Genomic DNA, 22,306 nt, shown 5'->3' with positions numbered 1-22,306 from the left:
GGGAGGGGGTGGTAGGGCTCGCTGATTTCCTCCTCCCCCGCCCCCCATAGTGTTTGTGGAGGTTCCTAAGGGACAAAAGAGCCAGAAAGACTATGGTGGCACCTCCCTCCAGTCAGGCGGGTCCTCAGCTACTCCAGACATAACGTTTTACCTTGGTTTGAGAGCCTCCAGAATGGTGGAGTGAGTGACAGAAAGCGAACAAGAAACAGAGTGAGACTGAGACCTTCCGATCATTAACTCCTTCCTGGTGCCCACCTAAATTCAACCCATTTTTTCTTCTGCCCTCTGTGAAAGCGATGATCAGATTGTCTGTCTCCCCTCCCTCCCTATCTCCCAGCCTCCTCCCCTTCATGGGATTTGCCCAGTTGGCTGTTGACGTTGGGTGGAGAGGTACGCCCCAGGGCACTAGGTCACCTAAGAGAAGCAGCGTGGCTCAGTGGAAAGAGCACGGTCTTTGGAGTCAGGGCTCATGAGTTCGAATCCCAGCTCTGCCACTTGTCGGCTGTGTGACTGTGGGCAAGTCACTTAACTTCTCTGTGCCTCAGTTCCCTCATCTGTAAAATGGGGATTAAGACTGTGAGCCCCACGTGGGACAACCTGATTCCCCTATGTCTACCCCAGCGCTTAGAACAGTGCTCGGCACATAGTAAGCGCTTAACAAATACCAACATTATTACCTAAACTGGGTGGGAAAGAGCAGAACCCTGTCTCGAACTTGGGCCCTCACGGCTGCCTTCTCGCCTCCCCTCGTCAGGAAACAACATGCTCTTGGTCGGGGTCCATGGGCCGAAGACCCCGTGTGAGGAGATCCTGGTGAAACACCTAGGCAACCGGCTCTACAACGTCACCTACCTGCTGAAGGACAAGGGCGACTACACCTTGGTGGTCAAGTGGGGGGAAGACCACATCCCCGGGAGTCCCTTCCACCTGACTGTCCCTTAAACCTGCCCTGGGTCTCCAGCCCCAACACACCCCATCCCCAGGAGAGAGCCCTTCCTTGCCCTGACCCCTCCGCTGTGTGCCAACTCGCCTAACACTGTTTTAGCGTGCCCCTCTTCCCTCCCCTGCCCACCTCCTTCCCCCAAAACACAGCATCATCCCTGAGGTAATCCTGCCTAAGGTGACAAAGTTTTCCCACCCCACCCCTGCACCCGGGAACGGGCAGTCTGATCCCAAGCTGCCAGGTTGCTCGGTGTGTTTGGCTCTTCCTGTGTTGGTACAGTCCAGGGTGGAGGAGAGCGGGGGCCCCCGTCCTGGGCCCCCCGCCCTTGATATCAACCCAGTGGCAACCTGTGGACCTGTTTACATGGGGAAATGCACCTTCCCGGTGTCCGACTTCCCACTACCTTCACCCTTCCCCATCCTGACCAGCCGTGGGTTTCGGGTAGGGGAGTGGACTTGGCCTCCAGAGAGGGGGACTGGGGCCTTGTCAGCGGAGGAGTGGCAGGATCTCCCTCACACCTGTGCAGAGGAAAAGGGTAGACCCTCCCCCTCTTCCCCCCACCCACCCACTACCACCCACATTTCCCCATCAGTCCCAGACTCCCAGGGCTCTCCAGATTCTGGGATGGGGATCCAAGACGGATCTCTCAAAGCGAATAAGTGTTCGGGCGGGGAGTGAGAGGAGATTCATAAATTGCTTCTTTCTTTTTTTTTTTTTTAAACTCCCCATCTCCTCCCCACGCTGGGTCTCCTTGCCACCCAGCTTCCCTTCCCCAGCGCCCTCTCACTGTACTACTGGTCCCAGCCACGCCTCCTCTCGAAAACCACTGCCCGGGCAAAACTTTATCTCCAGCCGTAGATATATTTTTGTCGTCGTCCGTTGGAGCCGTGGGTCTGGGAACGCTGTATTTATACCGGTGACGGGGCCGGGGGCCGCTGCCATCTTCTTCGCTTCCAGTTATAACCAGATCCTCTTGTTTTAGTCTCTAAAAGATTTGTGGGTTTTTTTTTTTATTTTATTTTTTTTGTTTTGTTTTGTTCATTTTTGTTTTTGTGCACAACTACCAAGCCTCTGCTCATCCAGAGGAAATAAAGTTCTGCTTCAACTCTCTGGGCCGCGTGTGTTGCCTTGTGGTGGCTACTAGGGCCTAGTCTGGCCTGGCCAGCGGGTCTGCAGCTTCTCGGGGGCCAGGTGGACTCGACTCTCTGACCAGTGCTGGGTTGTGCCTGGACGTGTGGGCGGACTGCCCCTACTGCCCAAGTTGGGCAACCAAGGCCCCTCTCACAAGGGCCTAGGATAAGGTAGGGGTAAAGCTGCCTTTTCCCCTAGAATGTCCTTCCCCCGTCCCCGGAGTAACATGTTCTAGCAAGAAGGGCAATGGTCTCAACCCTACGGCGTGATCTTTCTGACTCTGGGGTTGACCTGGGGAATGAAAATGAGACCATAATAATATCTGTCTGCCTTTTGGGTGTGGAAAGAAGGGAAAGAGAAGCAGTGTTGCCTAATGGATAGTGCATGGACCTGAGAGTCTTAAAGACCTCGGTTCTAATCCCACCTCTGCCACTTTCTGCTGTGTGACCTTGCACAAGACACTACTTCTAGGCCTCGGTTACCTCATCTATAAAATGGGGATTAAAACCGTGAGACCCATGTGGGGCATGGACTGTCTGATTAGCTTGTCCATACCCCAGTGCTTAGTACAATGCCTGGCACATAGTAAGCGCTTAACAAATACAGTGGTGTACAAATGCCATTTAGGGAAAAAAAAAAGGTACTGGTCACCTCAGTCCCTAAGGAAGCTAACTCCCTTAAATGCGATGTGGGCTGCGGAGGAGCTGAGACCTGTGAGTCTCACTGACCACATCTCTGGGACTGGCCACTCAATAATAATTGTGGTATTTGTTAAGAGCTTACTATAAGCCAGGGACTGTATTAAGTGCTGAACTTAGCTGTGGTAGTAATCATGATATTTGAGCACTTAAGTGATAACATCAATCAATCATATTTATGTGCTTGCTTTATGCAGAGCACTGTACTAAGTACTTGGGAGAATACAATATGGTGCTCTGCTTTGTAAAGTGTTAACAAAAGACAATGAGATCTGTTCCTGGCCCAACCCCCCGGTACTGGCTTTCAAATGGCGGAGCCAGCCAGAAGAAAACTTGGCCTCTGCAAACACTGACAGACACAAAAAGAGCAGCTACATCCTTCTCCTGGAGCTAAGGGAAGGATGGGATCAGGGCCCAGAGGAGCTATTCCCTGAGGGAGTATCTGGGAAGGAGGCTTGAGGGTTTAGAGGGTTTAGCCCCTGCTATGGCTACTGTCAGCCTAGCCCTCAGCCAAGCCCTTCCTCAGCAGACTTTTGAGCCCCTTCACACTCCCCAGGGCTATCTTTCCATTCCCTTCTCCACTCCCTGCTTTCTTCATTCCCCATGCTTACTTGCTCTTCTCAGATCTCTCCTGATTTATTTAATAATAGTAATAATACTAACTGTGGTATTTGTTAAGCACTCTGTGCCGGCACTGTTGTAAGCGCTAGGATAGATATAAGATCATCAGGTTCGACCATCCCTGTCCCACGCAGACCTCAGTCTTCATCCTCCATTTTACAGATGAAGTAACTGAGGCACAGAGAAGTTAAGTGACTTGCCCGAGGTCACATAGCTGACAAGCAGCAGACCCAGGATTAGAACCCATGACCTCTGACTCCCAGGCCCGGGCTCTTTCCGCTGAGCCATGACCCTGAGCTTATTAAAGTGCTTAACAAATACCACAGAAAGGCTGGATATGAAATATTCTGCAGATGGAAGAAGCACTAAACCATTAGGGGCAGACCAGTGGAAGTGGGAGAAAAATTAAAAATAAAGTTCCTTTCCTTTAAAATACCACTAAACTTCCCTCACCCCAGCTCCCTTAGTCCTGGGTCCGTCACTGCTTCGGCAGCACTTCGACACGTATTTCCAAGTTGATTCATTCAGTCATATTTATAAAGCTCTTTATTATGTGCAGAGCACTGTACTAAGCGCTTGGGAAAGTACAACAACAATAAACAATGACATTACCTGCCCACAGTGGGCTTACACTCTTGAGTGAGGAAGACAGACCTCAATACAAATAAATAAAACTTCCATCCACAGAGCAGAGCAGACAAACGGACTTGAAATTCCCCTCGGGGCACAGTTCAGCATGTGGTGCAAAGAGTATGCAAACATTAACAGAATTAAACAGGCCCAAGGTAATATAGGTGTGTCCCGGTTACTGGAAAGAAGTAAGGAGTGGAAGTTAAACATAATAACAATTGTGGTATTTGTTAAGCACTTACTATGAGCCAGGCACTGTATTAAGTGCTGGGATGGATACAAGCAAGTCCCTGCCCCACGTGGGGCTCACAGTCTTAATTCCCATTTTACCGATGAGGGAACTGAGGCCCAGAGAAGTAAAGTGACTTGGCCAAGGTCACACAGCAGATGTGGCAAAGCCAGAACTAGAACCCGTGACCTTCTGACTCCCAGGTCTGCGCTCTGCCCACTACACCATGCTGCCTCTCTTAGCATCCCTTCATGGGGTGCTCTGAGGCAGCTTGGGCCCAGCAGCCCTACTTCAATCAGTCGATGGTGTTTAATAATAATAATGTTGGTATTTGTTAAGCGCTTACTATGTGCCGAGCACTGTTCTAAGCGCTGGGGTAGACACAGGAGAATCAAGTTGTCCCACGTGGGGTTCACAGTCTTAATCCCCATTTTACAGATGAGGTAACTGAGGCACCGAGAAGTTAAGTGACTTGCCCAAAGTCACACAGCTGACAAGTGGCCGAGCCGGGATTTGAACCCATGACCTCTGACTCCAAAGCCCATGCTCTTTCCACTGAGCCACGCTGCTTCTCTAATGAGCGTTTACTGTGGGCAGAGCACTGTACTAAGCAGTTGGAGGAGTACAATATAACAGAGTTGGTAGACTTGTCACATTGTGAATAGGAATAAGGTCACATCGGGCTCAGTGCCTGGAATGCATGCAGTTCTGGATCTGGTATAAGAAAAATTCCCAGAAGGGGAATTTCATGGGAGCCCCTGCTGTCTGCTGACTCTTTGGTCACCAGCTGCCACAGCCCTGCTCTGTCCAACTATAAAAATGATGGTATTTGTTAAGCCCTTACTATGTGCAAAGCACCGTTCTAAGCACTAGGGGTGATACAAGGTGATCAGGTTGTTCCATGTGGCGCTCACAGTCTTAATGCCCATTTTATAGATGAGGGAACCGAGGCACAGAGAAGTTAAGTGACTGGCCCAAAGTCACACAGCTGACAAGCAGCAGAGTGCAGATTAGAACCCATGACCTCTGACTCCCAAGCCTGTGCTCATTCCACTGAGCCACACTGCTTCTCCCTGGGGCTGTGTGCCCAGTCTCCCCTGCAGTGGATGGATGGATGGACACCTTTCTCTCCCCACCGAGAAAGACCAGTTGCAACAGGGAAGCGACATTCCGATGATTATTATTATTACCTTTTTTTTTATTTCCAGCTGATTGTGAGTGTGGAACAAGGAGAAAATCTGGAATTGTTACTACCAAAGTCACACAGATTAAAAAACACTGGCATGTTTAAGAGGTTCTGGATAAATTTATGCAAGAGGGATTTAGATGATATATATCTTTAATATCAAGGAAGGCCTATTCTGCCAAGCCTCCTGTTGGCACTATCAGGTGACTGTATAAATCTTTGATCTGACCAAGTGACATTTCTTAGATTTTACAGGTGCCAGAATGGCAGGAGGAGGAGGAGGAGTGTTCATTCCTCTCAACACCTCCCACCATCCAGGTGATTCAATTGAGCAGCAGCTGTGTGAGAAAGGAGCCGAAGGGCAGTGCCACAGATATAAGAATTGACTTCAATATTTCCATGAAGAGCAACTGGAGGGATTTGGGATTGGGGTTGGAGTTGGTAAGCCATATTGAGGAAGAAGGTTAGCTTCGTTTGGCTCTTAGTCTCTTCATTTTCAGGATAATCCTATCTGGGAGGGTTCTCTCCCTTTCCTCCCAGCCCCTAATTTGGTTTCTTGCAGGCAGGGAGCGTGTCTACCACCTCTGTTGCATGGTAGTCATCAAGCACTTGTACAGTGCATACAGTATGTGTTCAGTTAATACAATTGATTGATTGAGAAGCAGCATGGCCTGGTGGAAGAGTGACTGGGAGTCAGGAGACCTGGATTCTTATCCTGCCTCTGCTGAGTTTTTTTAATGCTATTTGTTAAATGTTTACTGCGTGGCAATGGGGTAGATACAAACTAATCAGATCAGATGCAGTCCCTGTCCACCGTGGGGCTCACAGTCTAAGTAAGGGGGAGAACAGGTATTGAATCCCCATTTTACAGATGAGGAAACTGAGGCACAGAGATATTCAGTGACTTGCCTGAGATCACACAGCAGGCAAGTAGTGGAGCTGGGATTAGAGCCCAGGTTCTCTTACTCCCAGGCTCCTTCTTGCTTGCCTGCTATGTGACTTTTGGCAAGTCACTTAACTTTCCTGTCTCAGTTTTTCTCACTTGTAAAATAGGGCTTATAACCATTCTCCCCCATTCTCTAGGCTATGAGCTGCATATGGACCAAGGATTGTGTCCAACCTGATTATCCTGTATTCCAGCATCTAGAACACCATGTTGGTATATATAATAAGCCCTGAACAAATACCACAATAATAATAATTATTATTATTATAAAACCTCTTTCTTCCCCCTCACATGCAATGTGGCTCCAACTAACTAGAGCTGTCCACCCATCCGCCTCCCACTCTGCACCCTTAAACCCGAGTCCAAGTCCGGGGCCCCAGGCATGGGAAGCAGGGTGACCTAGTGAGTAGAGCCTGGTCCTGGGAGTCAGAATGACCTGGGTTCTAATCCTGGCTCCACTACTTGCCTGCTGTGAGAACTTGGGCAAATCACTTAATAATCATAATTGTGGTATTTATTAAGTGCCAGGGATTTATTGTGTGCCAGGCACTGTACTAAGCGCTGGGGTGGATACAAGCAAATAGGGTTGGATGCAGTCCCTGTCCGACATGGGGCTCACAATAATGATAATAATTATGTTATTTGTTAAGTGCTTACTATGTGCTAAGCACTGTTCTAAGCGCTGGGGTAGATACAAGGTAATCAGGTTGTCTCACTTGCGGCTCACAGTCTTAATCCCCATTTTACAAATGAGGGAACTGAGGGACAGAGAAGTGAAATGACTTGCCCGAGGTCACAGAGCAGATGAGTGGCAGAGCCAGGATTAGAACATTCTCAATTCCCATTTTACAGATGAGGTCAATGAGGCCCAGAGAAATCAAGTGAGTTGCCCAAATTCACACAGCAGATAAGGGGTGGAGTAGAATCAGAACCCATGTCCTCTAACTCCCAAGCCCGTGCTACTTCCACTAAGCCGTGCTGCTTCTTTACTTCTCTGTGCCTCAGTTCCCTCATTCGTAAAATGGGGATTAGGACTGTGAGCCCCACGTGGGACAGGAACTGCATCCAACCTAATTTGTGTCTGTCCCAACGCTTGGTACAGTAGAGAAGCAGCGTGGCTCAGTGGAAAGAGCGTGGGCTTGGGAGTCAGAGGTCATGGGTTCTCATCCCGACTCCGCCACCTGGCAGCTGTGTGACTTTGGGCATCACTTCACTTCTCGATGCCTCAGTGACCTCATTTGTAAAATGGGGATGAAGATGGTGAGCCTCACATGGGACCACCTGATTACCCTGTGTCTACCCCAGCGCTTAGAACATTACGTGGCACAGAGTAAGTGCTTAACAAATACCAACATCACGTGGGACAGGAACTGCATCCAACTTAACTTGTGTCTGTCCCAACGCTTAGTACAGTAGAGAAGCAGCATGGCTCAGTGGAAAGACCACGGGCTTGGGAGTCAGAGGTCATGGGTTCGAATCCCGGCTCCAACACTTGTCAGGTGTGTGACTTTGGGCAAGTCACTTCACTTCTCTGGGCCTCAGTTCCCTCATCTGTAAAATGGGGATTAAGACTGTGAGCCTCACGTGGGACAACCTGATACCCTGTATTGGGAAGCAGCATGGCTCAGTGGAAAGAGCCTGGGCTTTGGAGTCAGAGGTCATGGGTTCGATTCCCAACTCTGCCACTTGTCAGTTGTGTGACTGTGGGCAAGTCACTTCAGTTCTCTATACCTCAGTTGCCTCATCTGTAAAATGGGGATTAACTGTGAGCCTCATGTGGGACGACCTGATTACCCTGTATCTGCCCCAGCGCTTAGAACAGTGCTCGGCACATAGTAAGCGCTTAACAAATACCAACATTATTATTACCCCAGCGCTTAGAACAGTGCTCTGCACCTAGTAAGCGCTTAACAAATACCAACATTATTATTATTATTATTCCAGGACTTGACACTGGCGCTTAACAAATGCCATCATCATGATGACCACTTGGCGGCGCCACTCGGACGGGCCGGGTAACCGCTACCGCCTCCGTGCGTCAGCGCCGCCGCCCCGGTCGTTTCTGGGACATGTAGTCCTAGAACGGCTCAACGCTGGCCAGACTACATATCCCAGAAGGCTTTGGGGCCGCCCAGCTCCAAATCCGGCCTGAGGGATTTGGTGCCCCCTGCTGATGGCGGCTGCGACCTGCAAGTCCCCGGTGATTCTTCAACCTGATTTATTCATTCAACCGTATTTAATAATGTTGGTATTTGTTAAGCGCTTACTGTGTGCAGAGCACTGTTCTAAGCACTGGGGTAGATTCAGGATTAATCCCCATTTGACAGATGAGGGAACTGAGGCACCAAGAAGTAAAGTGACTTTATTGAGCGCTTACTGTGTGCAGAGCACTGTACTAAGCGCTTGGAACAGACAATTCGGCAACAGATAGAGACCATCCCTGCCCACCAACGGGCTCACAGTCTAAAAGGGGGAGACAGAGAGCGAAACAAGTAGGCCCCAGGGAATGATGGTGATGATAATGGTGGTAATGATGATAGTAATAATAATGTTGGTATTTGTTAAGCGCTTACTATATGTCGAGCACTGAGCGCTGGGGTAGGTACAAGGTATTCAGGTTGTCCCACGTGAGTCTCACAGTCTTAATCCCCATTTTACAGATGAGGTCACTGAGGCCCAGAGAAGTTGTGACTTGCCCAAAGTCACACAGCTGCCAGGTGGCAGAGCCGGGATTAGAATCCATGACCTCTGACTCCTAAACCCATGCTCTTTCCACCAAGCCATGCTGCTGAGATCGCATAATTAGTAGTAGTAGTAATATTTAAGATTTTAACAGATGTCAAGTAGTAATATTTAAGCTTTTACCAGATGTCAAGCACTAGGGTAGATTCAACTCAAACAGATCGGACACAGTCCTTGATCTACATGGGACTCACAGTGAGGGAGAATGGGGATCGAATCCCCACTTGACAAATGAGAAAACCCAGGCCCAAAGAAGGTAAGTTACTTGCTCAAGGCCACACAGCAAGCAAGAGGAGGAGCTGAGATTAGAACCCTCTTTTCCGGCCTGCCAGGCCCGTGCTCTTCTGTTAGGCCAGGCTGCTGCTCAGAGAGATGCTAATGGTGTCATCAAATAACATATTTCCCTGACTAGCCCCCAGGGTCCAGTCAGGGCTAGAAGGGTCCCTTCTACCCCTTTATTATTATTATGGTATTTGCTAGGCACTGGGGTAGATACAAATTAGTCCAGTTGGACACAGTCCCTGTCTCACAGGAGGCTCACAGTCTAAGTAGGAAGGGGAACAGGTATTGAATCTTGTTTTTTAGATGAGGAAACTGAGGCACAGAGAACTTAAGTGGCCTAGTGGATAGAGCTCAGGACTGGGAGTCAGAAAGGCCTGGGTTCTAATCCTGCCTCCACTACTAATCTGCTGTGTGTCCTGTGCAAGTCACTTAACTTTTCTGGGTCTTAGTTCCCTCATCTCTTAAATGTGGATTAAGACTGTGAAACTTATGTGGGACAGGAACTGTGTGCAACCCAATTATCTTGTTTCTAGACCAGCACTTAGTACAGTGCCTGGCACAAATATTTAACAAATATAATTATTATTTTATTAAGTGACTTGCCCAAGGTCACACATCAAATGAGTGGCAGAGCTAGGATTAGAACCTAGGCTCTCAGACTCCCAGGCCCACATTCTTTCCACTAGGATACGTGCTCTACGCTAGCCCTTGGTCTTGGCCCCATCCCTCACTGCCCCAAGCAGGAGGATGTGGTCACAGAGGAATGGAAGAGACTAGACCGTGGTCAGAGGCACGGGGAGGTTTCAGCAAGAAATGGGAGACAGCCTTACAGAGAACCTGGAAGGGAAGGGAGAGAAGTAGTGGGAGGGAAAAAGTTAAACAAAAAAGAAAAAGAGAAGGGGCCTACAATGGAGAGGGAAGATAATCCAGGCATAAATGGACAGAGAATCAAAAAGGAGGGAAAAACAGAAAAAATGGAAGGGAGAACTTAAAAGTGATGAGACATGGGAAATGAGTAAAGACTATTCATGGCCAGAGCCAGCATCTGGCAGTTATCATCTGTGGGGTTCTGCGTTCCGTTATTTTCATCGTTTTTGCTAAAATACTGTAATTTAGGCTTAACCTCAGAATTAGGGGAGGTACACAAATTTTGCCCAGATTTTCCTAAAATGCAATGAATGTACAGATCTTTGAAACTGAAAACTGCCACAACACACACCCTCCCAGAGTGGACTTCTAGAAACACCATCTGCACACCATCTGGGGTTAGGGGTTCAATAATCAGTCAGTCAACCTCTCTGGGCTGATTGTGCTCACTCTCTTTCTCCAAGTTCTTTCATTACCTCCCATCCTCTAAATGTGGGTGTCCCACAAGTCTCTGGGGGATTTTTAATGGTATTTGTTAAGGGTTTAATATCTGTGTCTGTTCTAAGCTCTAGGGTAGATACAAGTGAATTATAATGTTGGTATTTGTTAAGTGCTTACTATGTGCAGAGCACTGTTCTAAGCACTGGGGTAGATACAGGGTAATCAGGTTGTCCCACGTGAGGCTCACGGTTAATCCCCATTTTACAGATGAGGTAACTGAGGCACGGAGGAGTTAAGTGACTTGCCCACAGTCACACAGCTGACAAGTGGCAGAGCTGGGATTTGAATTCATGACCTCTGACTCCCAAGCCCAGGCTCTTTCCATTAAGCCACGCTGCTTCTCATTTAGGTTGGACACAGTCCCTTTCCTACATGGGACTCACAGTCCAAGTAGGAGGAAGAACAGGAGAACAGATTGGCCCAAGGTCACACCACAAGCAATTGGCAGAGCAGGGATTAGAACCCAGGTCCCCTGACACCCAGCCCTGGGCTCTTTCCACTAGATTATGCTGCTTCTCCATTCTGGGTCCTCTTCTTTTTTTAATGTTACTTGTTAAATGCCTACTATGTGCCAAACACTGAATTAAGCGCTGAGATAGATACAAGATAACCTTCTCTTCTCATTTTACAGTCTTTCCCTCAGAAAGCTTGGCTCCCATGGCTCCCATGGCTTCGATTCCCACTTCTGTCTAGATGAGTCCCAAATCTCCATTGCTGGCCTTGACCTCTCTCCTCTGAAATCTAGGATTTCTTCTACTTCCAGGACATCTTTATGTGGACGATTTGCCAGCCCCTCCAGCTCAGTAGGTCCAAAACTGATCTCTTCCTCTTCCCTTCTACCTAACTTTCCCATTACAGTTGATAATTCATCTCTAGACTTTAAGCTCATTGTGAGGAGGGAATGTGTCTGTTACATTGTATCGTGCTCTCCCAAACACTTAATACAAGTGGCCTGCACACAGTAAGCACTCAATAAATACAACTGACTGATTGATAACACCTCCATAGCCCCATTCCTTAAACACCTTGACTCCCTCTCCACCAATACCCATATTCAGTCTGTCATAAAACCTTCACAACACTTCCAGAATCCACCCTTTTCTTTCCATCTGCTCAATAAGTACTATGAACTGATGGCACTCTGCCTGATTAATGGTATTTATTGAGGACTTACTGTGTGCAGAGCACTGTCCAGGTTTGCTTTTGGGGCCAGGAGGAAATAATGGCCACTCTTGAAGGCTAGAGTCATGCTTAATAGACTCTCAGGAATAACCCTGACACTTAATAATTGTGATATTTGCTAAACGTTTACTATATGTGAAGCACTGTACTATTCATTCAATAGTATATATTGAGTGCTTACTACTGTACTAAGCACTTGGAATGTACAATGTACTAGTAAGTCCTGGAGTAAATACAAGATAATCAGGCCAGCACCAGCCTCTGTCCCCCATGGGACTCATAATCTAATCAGTCAATCAGTGATATTCACTCCTCAGCTCCCCCTCCCCTCCACATCAACCCAACTCTCTCCCTTTGCTCTACCCCCGCCCCATAGTACTTGTGTATATATGTACATATCTATAATTCTATTTATTTATATTAATGCCTGTTTACTTGTTTTAATGTGTATCTATAACTCTATATTGATGTCTGTTTACTTGTTTTGATGTCTGTCTCCCCCCTTCTAGACTGTAAGCCCAGTGTGGGCAGGGATTGTCTCTCTTTATTGTTGAATTGTACTTTCCAAGCATTTAGTACTGTGTTCTGCACACAGAAATCAGAGGTCATGGATTCTAATCCTGGCTCTGCCACTTGTCAGCTGTATGACTTTGGGCAAGCCACTTAACTTCTCTGTGCCTCTGTGCCATCTGCAAAATGGGGATGAAGACTGTGAGCCCCACATGGGACAACCTGATAACCCTGGGGTACAGCGCTTAGAACAGTGCTTGGCACATAGTGAGCGCTTAACAAATACCATCATTATTATTATAGTAAGCACTCAATAAATATGATTGAATGGATGAATGAATGAACTGAGTGCTTACTATGTGCAGAGCACCCTACTAAGCACGTGGGAGAGTACAAGAGAGCTGAACTAGCAGACACATTCCCTGCCCATAACGAGCTTCCAGTCTAAGTAGGAGGGAGACCAAGAATTGAATTTCCATTTTAGAGATGAGGAAACTGAAGCCCAAAGAAGTTCAAGCCTGGCTCAGTGGAAAGAGCACGGGCTTAGGAGTCAGAGGTCATGGGTTCTAATCCCGGCGCTGCCATCAGTCAGCTGTGTGACTTTGGGCAAGTCACTTAACTTCTCGGTGCCTCAGTTGCCTCATCTGTAAAAATGGGGGTTAAGACTGTGAGCCTCATGTGGGACAACCTGATTATCTTGTATTTACCCCAGTGTTTAGAACAGTGCTTGGCACAGAGTAAATGCTTAACAAATACCACCATTATTATTATTCCCCAAAGTCTCCCAGGAGGCAAATGGTGGAGCCCGAATTTGGTCCCTGGTCCTGATTCCAACATTAGGCCATTCATTCAATAGAATTTATTGAGTGCTTAATGTGTGCAGAGCACTGTACTAAGTGCTTAGAAAGTACTGCCACCAGCTAGGGCTCAAACTGGAGACTTTGCTACAGCCAATGCGGTGCTGACATGGGCTACCTGAGGGGCCTAACTCGCCATGACTGAAATGCAACTTTCCCCTTTTTGCACTTGACGCATCAGAAATTCCTCCAGGAGGCCTTCCCAAACTGACCCAAACTGACCCCCCCTTTTCCTCCTCCCCTCCCCATCGTCCCTACTCCCTCCCTTTGCTCTACCGCCTTCCTGCCCCGCAGCACTTCATTCAATAGTATTTACTGAGCGCTTACTATGTGCAGAGCACTGTACTAAGCGCTTGGGATGTACAATTTGGCAACAGATAGAGACCATTCCTGCCCAGTGAAGGGCTCACAGTCTAATCGGGGGAGACAGACGGACAAAAACGAGACAACATAATCACGATAAATAGAATCGAGGGGATGTACACCACATTAACAAAATAAATAGGGTAATAAAAAATATGCAAATAAGCACTTGTGTATATATGTACATATTTATTGTTCTATTTATTTTCTTAGTGACGTATATATATCTCTAATTCTACTTATTTACATTGATGCAATTGATGCCTGTCCACTTGCTTTGTTTTGCTTTGTTGTCTGTCTCCCCAAGACTGTGAGCCCGTTGGGTTGGGATTGTCTCTATTTGTTGCCAAATTGTATTTTCCAAGCGCTCAGTACAGTGCTCTTGATTCTATTTATTCCTATTGTTATTGTCTGTCTGTCTCCCCCCATTAGACCGTAAGCCCTTCAAAGGGCAGGGACTGTCTCCATCTGTTACCGATTTGTCCATTCCAAGCGCTTAGTACAGTGCTTTGCACATAGTAAGCGCTCAATCAATACTATTGAATGAATGAATGCACACAGTAAGCGCTCAATAAATATGAATGAATGACTAGATGGATGGATGAATGAATGAATAGATGGATGAATGAATGAAATCAAAAGCCCCCGGCGCCAGTTCGCCGACGCCCCCTGCTGGCCCAGCAGTGAGGGGGCGGTGGGTAGTGCGCAGGCGCCGGGCTCCTCTGCTCTCTATGGTCGGCGGTAGGCGGGAGCAGCCCTCTACTCTCTATGGTCGTTGGGGTGGGGAAGGGCGCGCTATATAAGGCCCGCGCAGGCGCGCAGGACTTCTCTTTCCCTTCGGCGAGGTGAGTGAGATGGCGGCTGCGGCGGAGGCCGCTGTGCGGGGCCCCCCGGCCGCCGCGCCGCTCGCCCCTAACCGCGTCCTTCTCTCCGTTCTTCCCTTGCAGCCCCCGCCGCCGCCATGGGTCGCCGCCCCGCCCGATGGTGAGTGAGTCCGACGGACCACGTGGGGGTAGGGCAGGCCTCGGCGGGCCCGGCTCCGCCGCCCCGCTCTCGCGAGAACTTGTGGGCCGGGCACGGCTCCACCGCCCCGTTCTCGCGAGATCTTGTGGGCCGAGTCCGGCTCCACCGCCTCGTTCTCGCGAGATCTTATCGGCCAGGCCCCCCCCCCCCCAGCCTCCAGCCCCTGACCCATCCATTCATTTAATCGTATTTATTGAGCGCTTACTTTGTGCAAAGCACTGGACTAAACCCTTGGGGTGGACAGTTCGTCAACAGAGACCATCCCTGCCCAATGACGGGGGAGACAAATTGGGCTTGGGAGTCAGAGGTCATGGGTTCGACTCCCGGCTCTGCCACTTGTCAGCTGTGTGACCGTGGGCAAGTCACTTCCCTTCTCTGGGCCTCAGTGACCTCGTCTGTAAAATGGGGATTAGCTGTGAGCCTCACGTGGGACCACCTGATCACCCTGTATCTCCCCCAGCGCTTAGAACAGTGCTCTGCACGTAGTAAGCCCTTAACAAATGTCAATATTATTGTTATTAAAAGCGCTTGCTATGTGCCGCGCACTGTTCTAAGCGCTGGGGGAGATACAAGGTCATGAGGTTGTCCCACATGGGCCTCACCGCTTTCATCTCCATTTGACAGCTGAGGCCCAGAGAAGTTACTTGACTTGCCCAAAGTCACCCAGCTGGGAAGTGGCGGAGCAGGGATTAGAACCCACGACCTCTGACTCTAAAACCTGGGCTCTTCTCCAACCCAACGAGCCCCACCACCCACCCTCACCCCCGGTGCCCGAGACCTTTATCGTCACTCCACCCGAGAAGGGACACCCCCCTCTCCCCCCCCGCGGTTAGGAGACAGGGTCGTGGGTTCTAATCCCGGCTCCACCGCTTGTCAGCAGAGTAACTTGCCCAAAGTCACTTCACTTCTCTGGGCCTCAGTGACCTCTGTAAAATGGGGATTAAGACCATGAGCCCCACGCGATTCTAAAGTGGGAGCTCGTTGTGTGTAGAAATATATATCTCTGTTGTATCCGATTACCTTGTGTGTCACCCCCCCCCCCAAGTGCTTAGAACAGTGCTTCGTTCATAGTAAGCTCTTAATAAATGCCATTATTATTATTATTTCAATCCCACCTCCGCCACTCTCCGGCTGTGTGATTTTTGAGCTGGTCACTACTCTGTACCTCTGTTATCTCATGGGTAAAAGGGGGATTAAGACTGAGCCCCCCGTGGGAGAACCCGATAACTTTTTTTGGGGGCATTTGTTAAGTGCCTACTAAGTGCAAAACACTGTTCTAAGCGCTGGGGTAGAAACTAGGTAATCATGGTGTCCCACATTGGGCTCACAGGCTTCATCCTCATTTTACAGATGAGGGAACTGAGGCCCAGAGAACTTAAGTGACCTGCCCAAAAGTCACACAGCTGACAAGTGGCAGAAGTGGAATTAGAACCCAGAACCTCTGACTCCCAAGCCCAGGATCTTTCCACTGAACCACGCTGCTTCTCCCACACTACCCAGCACTTAGAACAGTGCATGGTACATAATAAGCGCTTAAGAGATACCATTATTATTATTTTGATCAAAGCTTTTTGGCTTACAAGAACTAGTATGTGAGGATTAGGGACGAGCTTGTGTATGATTCTAAACTGGGAGCTTGTGGGTAGGAATGTGTGTTGTAATGTCCTAAGTGCTTAGTGCAGTTGTTTGTGTACGTTAAGCGTCCAATAAATGCAATTGAATCAATTAATGTTACTGCATGATAACAGTGAGGGTCTGCAGCGGATTTTCACCTCCCAGTTTTTCCTTGTTCCTTTTTTCAGCTATAGGTACTGTAAGAATAAGCCGTACCCGAAGTCCCGTTTCTGCAGGGGTGTCCCTGGTAAGTGGGAACGGAGAGGCCTGGTTTTCTAAACTGGATCCCGGGGTCCCAGTGAGTTGAGCGCCTTGCCTTGGGGTATGGGGAAATGGTGGACAACCCTTTGGTAAAATGCTTTCTCCTTGGGCCAGCAATTTTAGAAACCAGCATCGCCTGATCTTTGATTTTAAGTTATGAGGCTAGGGAAGGGGTCTGTTCCTTGTGTCCTGATGCACACCTTTTCCTTTTCCCAGATGCAAAGATCAGGATCTTTGACCTTGGACGGAAGAAGGCGAAAGTGGACGAGTTCCCACTATGTGGCCACATGGTCTCCGATGAGTACGAGCAGCTGTCTTCCGAAGGTGAGGAGCGGCCTGAAGCATCCTACCATCCGAGGGGCCGTGTGCCTGGGCCAGAGGAACCAGAGATTGGCGTGACTGCTGTCTAACTTTTTGCCTGTTGGCTTTGCTGCAGAGGAGGGCAGCACTTCCATTCCCTGTTGCTCGGGCCTGTGAGGATAACGTTAAGCCAACTGACCCGGCTGACCTTTGCGCTTCTTCCCCTACAGCCTTGGAAGCCGCTCGCATCTGTGCCAACAAGTACATGGTGAAGAGCTGCGGCAAAGACGGGTTCCATATCCGAGTGCGCCTGCATCCCTTCCATGTCATCCGCATCAACAAAATGTTATCCTGTGCCGGTGCTGATAGGTGAGGGGGCAGGGCAAGGAGCCAGACCCCTCCTGGGCGCCTGTGGTGGGCCCAAAGCAGGGGAAGTCTGAGCTAACCCAGATCTTGTGCCCGGATTGGCTTCCTGAAGAAAGCCACGGTAACTTGCTTTTCTTAGAACGGGCCCAAGTCCTAACTAGCTCCGGTTCCTTGGCGGATCCTTATCCGCAGTCAATTAAGCCGACCGGCCCTTGTCTCCATCAGGGGTCGGTGTGCAATGGCTGCGGACAGCAGTCCTCCCTGGTTGTGTATGCTCCCCGTTCCCTGTACGGGGTGCTCTAAGGGACCTTGGAGACATCCCGAGAGCCTAGGCCGGGCCCAGGTCTTCTCTGGGAAGCATCTCACGCCCGCGTCGTCTCTCCGCAGGCTTCAGACCGGCATGCGCGGTGCCTTTGGAAAGCCGCAGGGCACCGTGGCCCGAGTTCACATTGGTCAGGTGATCATGTCGATCCGCACCAAGGTCCAGAACAAGGAGCACGTGATCGAGGCGCTGCGCAGAGCCAAGTTCAAGTTCCCTGGCCGCCAGAAGGTAACGAGGGCCCTCCTGGCAGACACCAGCCGCCACGGGGACGGGAGGGGCTGGAGTGGGATCTGAGCTGTTCTGGGGGAGGCGAGATGCCACTGGGATGGGGCTGCCTGAGTTAGATATCAAGCCAAGCAGAAGGAAAATGGCCCTGTAAGAGGTGGTGCCTTCCCAACTCCTTATTTCCCCATCGAGGTAGCTAGCTTAATTGAGGGCTTACTATGTGTAGAGCATTGTACTGAGCATCTGTTAAAGCAGTATAGCTGCAGGAAATAAACGGTAGGGAGGTGGTCATTCACCCTCAGCCCGCCCACCTTTAATGGAATGCTGAACTTGTGGAGGTCTAGACCATGTCCCCGGTGGGAATGAGGGCTGGGTGGAACCATTGGCTGGGAATGGGCTGTCCCCATGAGGGGCGGTTAGGCAAGAAGTACCCCGCAGACAATTAAGCCGACTGGCCCCTGCCTCTGTCGAGGGCCAGTGTGCAATGGCTGCGCACAGCAAACTCCTCGGTTGTGTACGTGCCCCGTTCCCTGTATGGGGCGCCCTAAGGGACCTTGGAAACAGCAGGAGAGTTCCGTGGGTGACGAGGGGCCGATCCCCAGGGAAGACTGCTTAGGCTCACCTCTCTTTTTGACCCCTCAGATCCACATCTCCAAGAAGTGGGGCTTCACCAAGTTCAATGCGGATGAATTTGAGGACATGGTGTCGCAGAAGCGCCTCATCCCCGACGGCTGCGGTGTCAAGTACATCCCGAGCCGTGGGCCCCTGGACAAGTGGCGGGCCCTCCATTCCGCCTAACCCAGAGTGTGTGGGGAATCTTTCCCCCGTGGCGAGGCCCTGGGGGGTGCACCACTCTCAGCCCCAAATAAACTTTTGCCTCTGCCCTCCCAGGGTCTGTTTGGTACTCTTATCAGGCTGGGGGTGGGCTGAGGCCCCTGGGCGGGGAAAGGAAGGGCTGCCTTCCACTGATGAATGGACTCCATCTTGTTAAATTGTGGGGTGTGTTCATTGTTTAAGTGTCCAGGTAGATACAGGATGGTCAGATCCAGTCCCTGTCCCATGTGAGGTGAACAGGGAGGAAGACCAGATATTTTGCCCCTGTTTTACAGAAGAAACTAAGGCACATGAGAAGTGCCCGTGGTCACACAGCAGAGCCAGGATTAGAATCCAAGGCTCCTGACTACCAGTCTTATGCTCTTTCCCCTAGGTACTGCTCCATCTCAGGCATCTTTCATGGCAGAGGAGCTCACTGGGAAGTTGGGAAGCAGCGTGGTTCAGTGGAAAGAGCCTGGCCTTCGGAGTCAGAGGTCATGGGTTCGAATCCCAGGTCGGCCACTTGTCAGCTGTGAGACTGTGGGCAAGTCATTTCACTTCTCTGTGCCTCAGTTACCTCATCTGTAAAATGGGGATTAACTGTGAGCCTCACGTGGGACAACCTGATTACCCTGTATCTTACCCCAGTGCTTAGAACAGTGCTTGGCCTGTAGTAAGCGCTTAACAGATACCAACATTATTAAGTTGGGAAAGGGCCTCATGAGAGGATTGAAGCAGATTTCCCCATAGGACTGACTTGATCTGTGAAGTGATCTGCGCCCTTGTCTTGAAGGGGGATTGGTCACTCTGTTTCTTCTAGGTTCCCCCAACTCAAAGGTGCTCTCGTCCGACTCTTTCATTTGGTTCTCTTTCATTTCTCCTGAGGGCGAGGAGCCTTAGGTGTGGTCTGGAGATGAGGGGGCTCAAAACTCTTGGTGCTTGTGGCCTGCGGCTCGCAGCACTACCTCCACGGGATAGTGGTCGCTGACTTCAAGAGCCTGAAAAGGAGAGGAGAGGGCCCTGAGGGTCTCCCTTCCTCAGCCAGTGCAGGTGGGGGCAGGTAGGGGTCAACAGACTTTAACACCATGTGAGACACGGGGTCTGACCCAAGTCAGAAATCTGATCCAGCCCACTCCAAACCTTAGCATGTGACCCCTCTAAAGTGGCACCTGTGGTTCCTGAAACTGCTGGCTCACCTGCCTTAAATCCCTAGGCTTGGGGTGAGCACATGCCATCCAACCCCAACCCTTGCTGGTGGTTGGGCTAGGTATAGAGAGAAGAACCACCAGGCTGACAAGCAATCTGACCGTCCACCCACTCTTACCTCTTCCTCTGACAGGCCCAGTTGCTTCTTGAAGTTATATGGTTTGGCTGAGCCAGGTACTATGGCCTGTAGGAGGGCCTCCCCATGCACCACTATCCTGGGGACCGGGAAGAACAGGCAAAGGAAAAAAATCATTTCTCGGGCAACCCTACAGGGGGTCCAGCACCCAGACCTTGCCAAGAGTGAGCAGCTGTCTGAGCTGGGGTAGGTCTGAGGGCTCAGATACTCCCCCCTTTCAACTGGACAGTACAGAATCTAGCAGGTGACTGTAGCAATTAGCCCAGCATAGGCAGATTCCTCCCGTTCTTCAAGGACCCCAACCCTTCTGCTGTGGGGCCACCCACCTGTCATAGGCGCAGTGGGTCTTGGAGCTGACAGTGGTGTCTTGGTCATCCCCAATGAGCCAGTGAAAGCTACAGTGGCTGTGTAGCTTGATGCCCGGCCAGGCCCTGAGGGGCACGTAAGCACAGGCTGCATTCAGGTCCCCCAGTAGCATGATGTCCTAGGGGAGGGCACAGGGACGGTGGCCCAGTCAGGGGCAGTGAGAGAAGTGGGGTGACCATGCGGAAGAGGTACCTAGGGAGTGGGGGGAGCAGCCAGCGGCAGCATCCTGCTCCTAAGGTGGGAAGGGGGACTGATTCACGGCCCCGGCCCCAGCTCCTCCATGGCAATTACCTCCACCCTCCAGCGCCGTTGGACCTCCTGGAACACCTGGTAAAGCTGGTCTATCTCCTGGGGGGCGTTCCTGGGGCAGGCATGGTGGGAAACCAGCACAAAGTCTTGGATGGCTGGAGGGGGACAGAGTGCATACCACCTCAGGCTCTGGGGGGATGGGGCAAAGGGGAGGAAATCACACCCTCTTGTACTGGGCAGGAGATTAGGGATGACCCACCCTGGAGTGTAACCACGGAGGGGGGGGACGGGAACTTGCCCACCTCCCTGGACAGGGGCCTGGAAAATGGTCCAGTACTCAATGCTGCTTGGGGGTGGGCACCTGTTGTTGGTGAGTGGAAGCGGGCGATGAAAGGCTGGCGGGCAAAAGCACCTGGCTGCTCCGGGCTGGGCTCTGGGTACTGGTACCAGTCCGTGATTGTCACCACATCTGCCCTGGTGAGGGGTGCCCGTGGTCAGCTCCCCACTTGACCCCCAGATCCATCCTCCCCTTTCCCCCAGGGGATGCTCTTCAGTTACTATGCCTGGCACATAGTAAATGCTTAACAAATACCAAAAAAACAGGTAAGGCCCGTCCCCCTACTCCCACCCCGAATCTTCCCAACTATTCCCCTAGGGTTGTTGGGCTTTTAATCATCATGATATTTGTTAAGCACTTACAATGGGCCAAGCACTGTTCTAAGCATTGGGTTTAGGTTTCGATAGCTCACTCTCCTGCTCTTCTCACCCCCAAACCTTTAGAGGAAGGACTCTGGCCACGGAGCTAAGAGCCGGGGAAAAGGCAGAAGGGTAAGGAAGGAAAGTGTCAGGCTAGATGGGGGTCGGGAGCCTTACCTGTAGATGAAGACGTTCTGTTCCTTGTACCTGCCATGACCCAATCTGCCACTCTCCAGGTGGGCGTAGTGGTGAGCTGGGTCATACCTAGCCAGGAGAACTCTGCTGCAACCCCCAATCATGCCCCTCAGAGCCAGCTCCAGCCCCCTAATCCCAGCTCCCGTCCCTCAGACCTTCCTCATCCAACCAGCAGAATCCCTTTTCCTCTCCTTTCTTCCAGGAGTCACTGACCCCAGGCTCTCCTTAGGATCCTTTCCTCGCAACCCATCACCCCCTGCCATCTCCGAGGGATTCCCTGCTGTCAGGTCAGACCTGGGAGAAGTGGGGCAGCCTGACTCTCCCCCTCCCACAGCAAGAACTGGTCTGGAGCGGGAAGGGCATCCAGGCCCTGCCCCAGCTCCTGGTACCTGTTCAGTTTCCTGACCAGGGCAGGAATAGCCTCCCCTTTGGCATCCCGTACTTCTTGGACCACGCAGATGTCACAACGGGCCACAACCTGTGCACAGATATGGACTCCGGTTGGTCTCCCGGGTCCCCAAGCCGTAGACCTAGACACCTCTACCCCACTCTACTGCCTACCCCCTTGCTGGCTGGACAAGCCAAGCTCGGTGCCCTCGGAGCCACCCTGGGGGAGAGGGAGTAGGAGGTCTCACCTTGACCAGCACTCCCATGACCCGTGGCCGGCCTGCCTTGGCTTCCCCGAAGCTCTGGATGTTGAAGGCGCAGATGCGCAGGGGGCTGGTGGTGGCGAGCGGGGCTAGGTGTCCAAACAGCAAGAGCAGCAGAGCACCCCTGAGAGATGCCCGCCGGGACTGTGGGGCCATCGTGCCACTTGGGGCCCAGTCCTGTGGGGAAGAGTTGGGT

General features: G+C 50.8%; 3 protein-coding genes and 2 non-coding genes across 8 annotated transcripts in view; 4 read left to right on the top strand and 1 right to left on the bottom strand.

Moving 5' to 3' along the window:
- Positions 1-2,053, top strand: part of FLNA (filamin A) — a 63,204-nt gene extending 61,151 nt beyond the window's left edge. For all 4 annotated transcript variants that reach the window (XM_029067831.2, XM_029067829.2, XM_029067830.2 and 1 more), the window contains one exon: positions 755-2,053. In XM_029067831.2, coding sequence (XP_028923664.1) covers positions 755-942 — 188 coding nt within the window. In that variant the 3' untranslated portion in view covers positions 943-2,053. The remainder of the gene's footprint in view (positions 1-754) is intronic.
- A 9,511-nt stretch (positions 2,054-11,564) lies between these two features.
- RPL10 (ribosomal protein L10) lies at positions 11,565-18,689 on the top strand. Its single transcript, XM_007669655.3, has 7 exons — positions 11,565-11,579; positions 14,636-14,672; positions 16,514-16,572; positions 16,803-16,910; positions 17,117-17,255; positions 17,640-17,802; positions 18,442-18,689. Exons 2-7 carry the CDS (start codon positions 14,650-14,652, stop codon positions 18,595-18,597), a joined length of 648 nt encoding a protein of 215 aa, XP_007667845.1. The 5' UTR covers positions 11,565-11,579; positions 14,636-14,649; the 3' UTR covers positions 18,598-18,689.
- On the top strand, positions 17,439-17,573 carry LOC114813008. The gene has a single exon (XR_003760619.1). It is a non-coding gene; the product is annotated as a small nucleolar RNA SNORA70 (small nucleolar RNA).
- LOC114812996 lies at positions 18,232-18,365 on the top strand. The gene has a single exon (XR_003760609.1). It is a non-coding gene; the product is annotated as a small nucleolar RNA SNORA70 (small nucleolar RNA).
- Positions 18,690-19,535: 846 nt separating the features above from the next.
- Positions 19,536-22,297, bottom strand: LOC100681632 (deoxyribonuclease-1-like). Its single transcript, XM_029067902.2, has 8 exons — positions 22,096-22,297; positions 21,850-21,938; positions 21,443-21,529; positions 20,931-21,043; positions 20,612-20,724; positions 20,281-20,438; positions 19,937-20,033; positions 19,536-19,610 (listed from the first exon to the last, which is right to left on the bottom strand). The coding sequence occupies exons 1-8, from the start codon at positions 22,264-22,266 to the stop codon at positions 19,536-19,538; spliced, it is 903 nt and encodes a 300-aa protein (XP_028923735.2). The 5' UTR covers positions 22,267-22,297.
- Between the last annotated feature and the right edge of the window lie 9 nt (positions 22,298-22,306).

The sequence above is a fragment of the Ornithorhynchus anatinus genome, chromosome 6 (genome assembly GCF_004115215.2).
Source record: "Ornithorhynchus anatinus isolate Pmale09 chromosome 6, mOrnAna1.pri.v4, whole genome shotgun sequence".
In the NCBI taxonomy this organism is placed as follows: Eukaryota; Metazoa; Chordata; class Mammalia; order Monotremata; family Ornithorhynchidae; genus Ornithorhynchus; species Ornithorhynchus anatinus.
Note: the sequence above shows the minus strand (reverse complement) of the source record. Positions and strands in the feature narration are given on the sequence as shown.

What these genes read in the sequence shown, in the direction of transcription:
- RPL10 (XM_007669655.3), top strand. Translation starts at nt 14,650, where the DNA reads ATGGGTCGCCGCCCCGCCCGATG. An exon ending in GGTCGCCGCCCCGCCCGATG is followed by an intron (nt 14,673 to 16,513) that starts GTGAGTGAGTCC and finishes TCCTTTTTTCAG; the next exon opens with CTATAGGTACTGTAAGAATA. An exon ending in AGTTCCCTGGCCGCCAGAAG is followed by an intron (nt 17,803 to 18,441) that starts GTAACGAGGGCC and finishes TTGACCCCTCAG; the next exon opens with ATCCACATCTCCAAGAAGTG.
- LOC100681632 (XM_029067902.2), bottom strand. Translation starts at nt 22,266, where the DNA reads ATGGCCCCACAGTCCCGGCGGGCATCTCTCAGGGGTGCTCTGCTGCTC. An exon ending in CTGGTCAGGAAACTGAACAG is followed by an intron (nt 21,530 to 21,849) that starts GTACCAGGAGCT and finishes TCTCCTGGCTAG; the next exon opens with GTATGACCCAGCTCACCACT. An exon ending in CTTCCACTCACCAACAACAG is followed by an intron (nt 20,725 to 20,930) that starts GTGCCCACCCCC and finishes GTCCCCCTCCAG; the next exon opens with CCATCCAAGACTTTGTGCTG.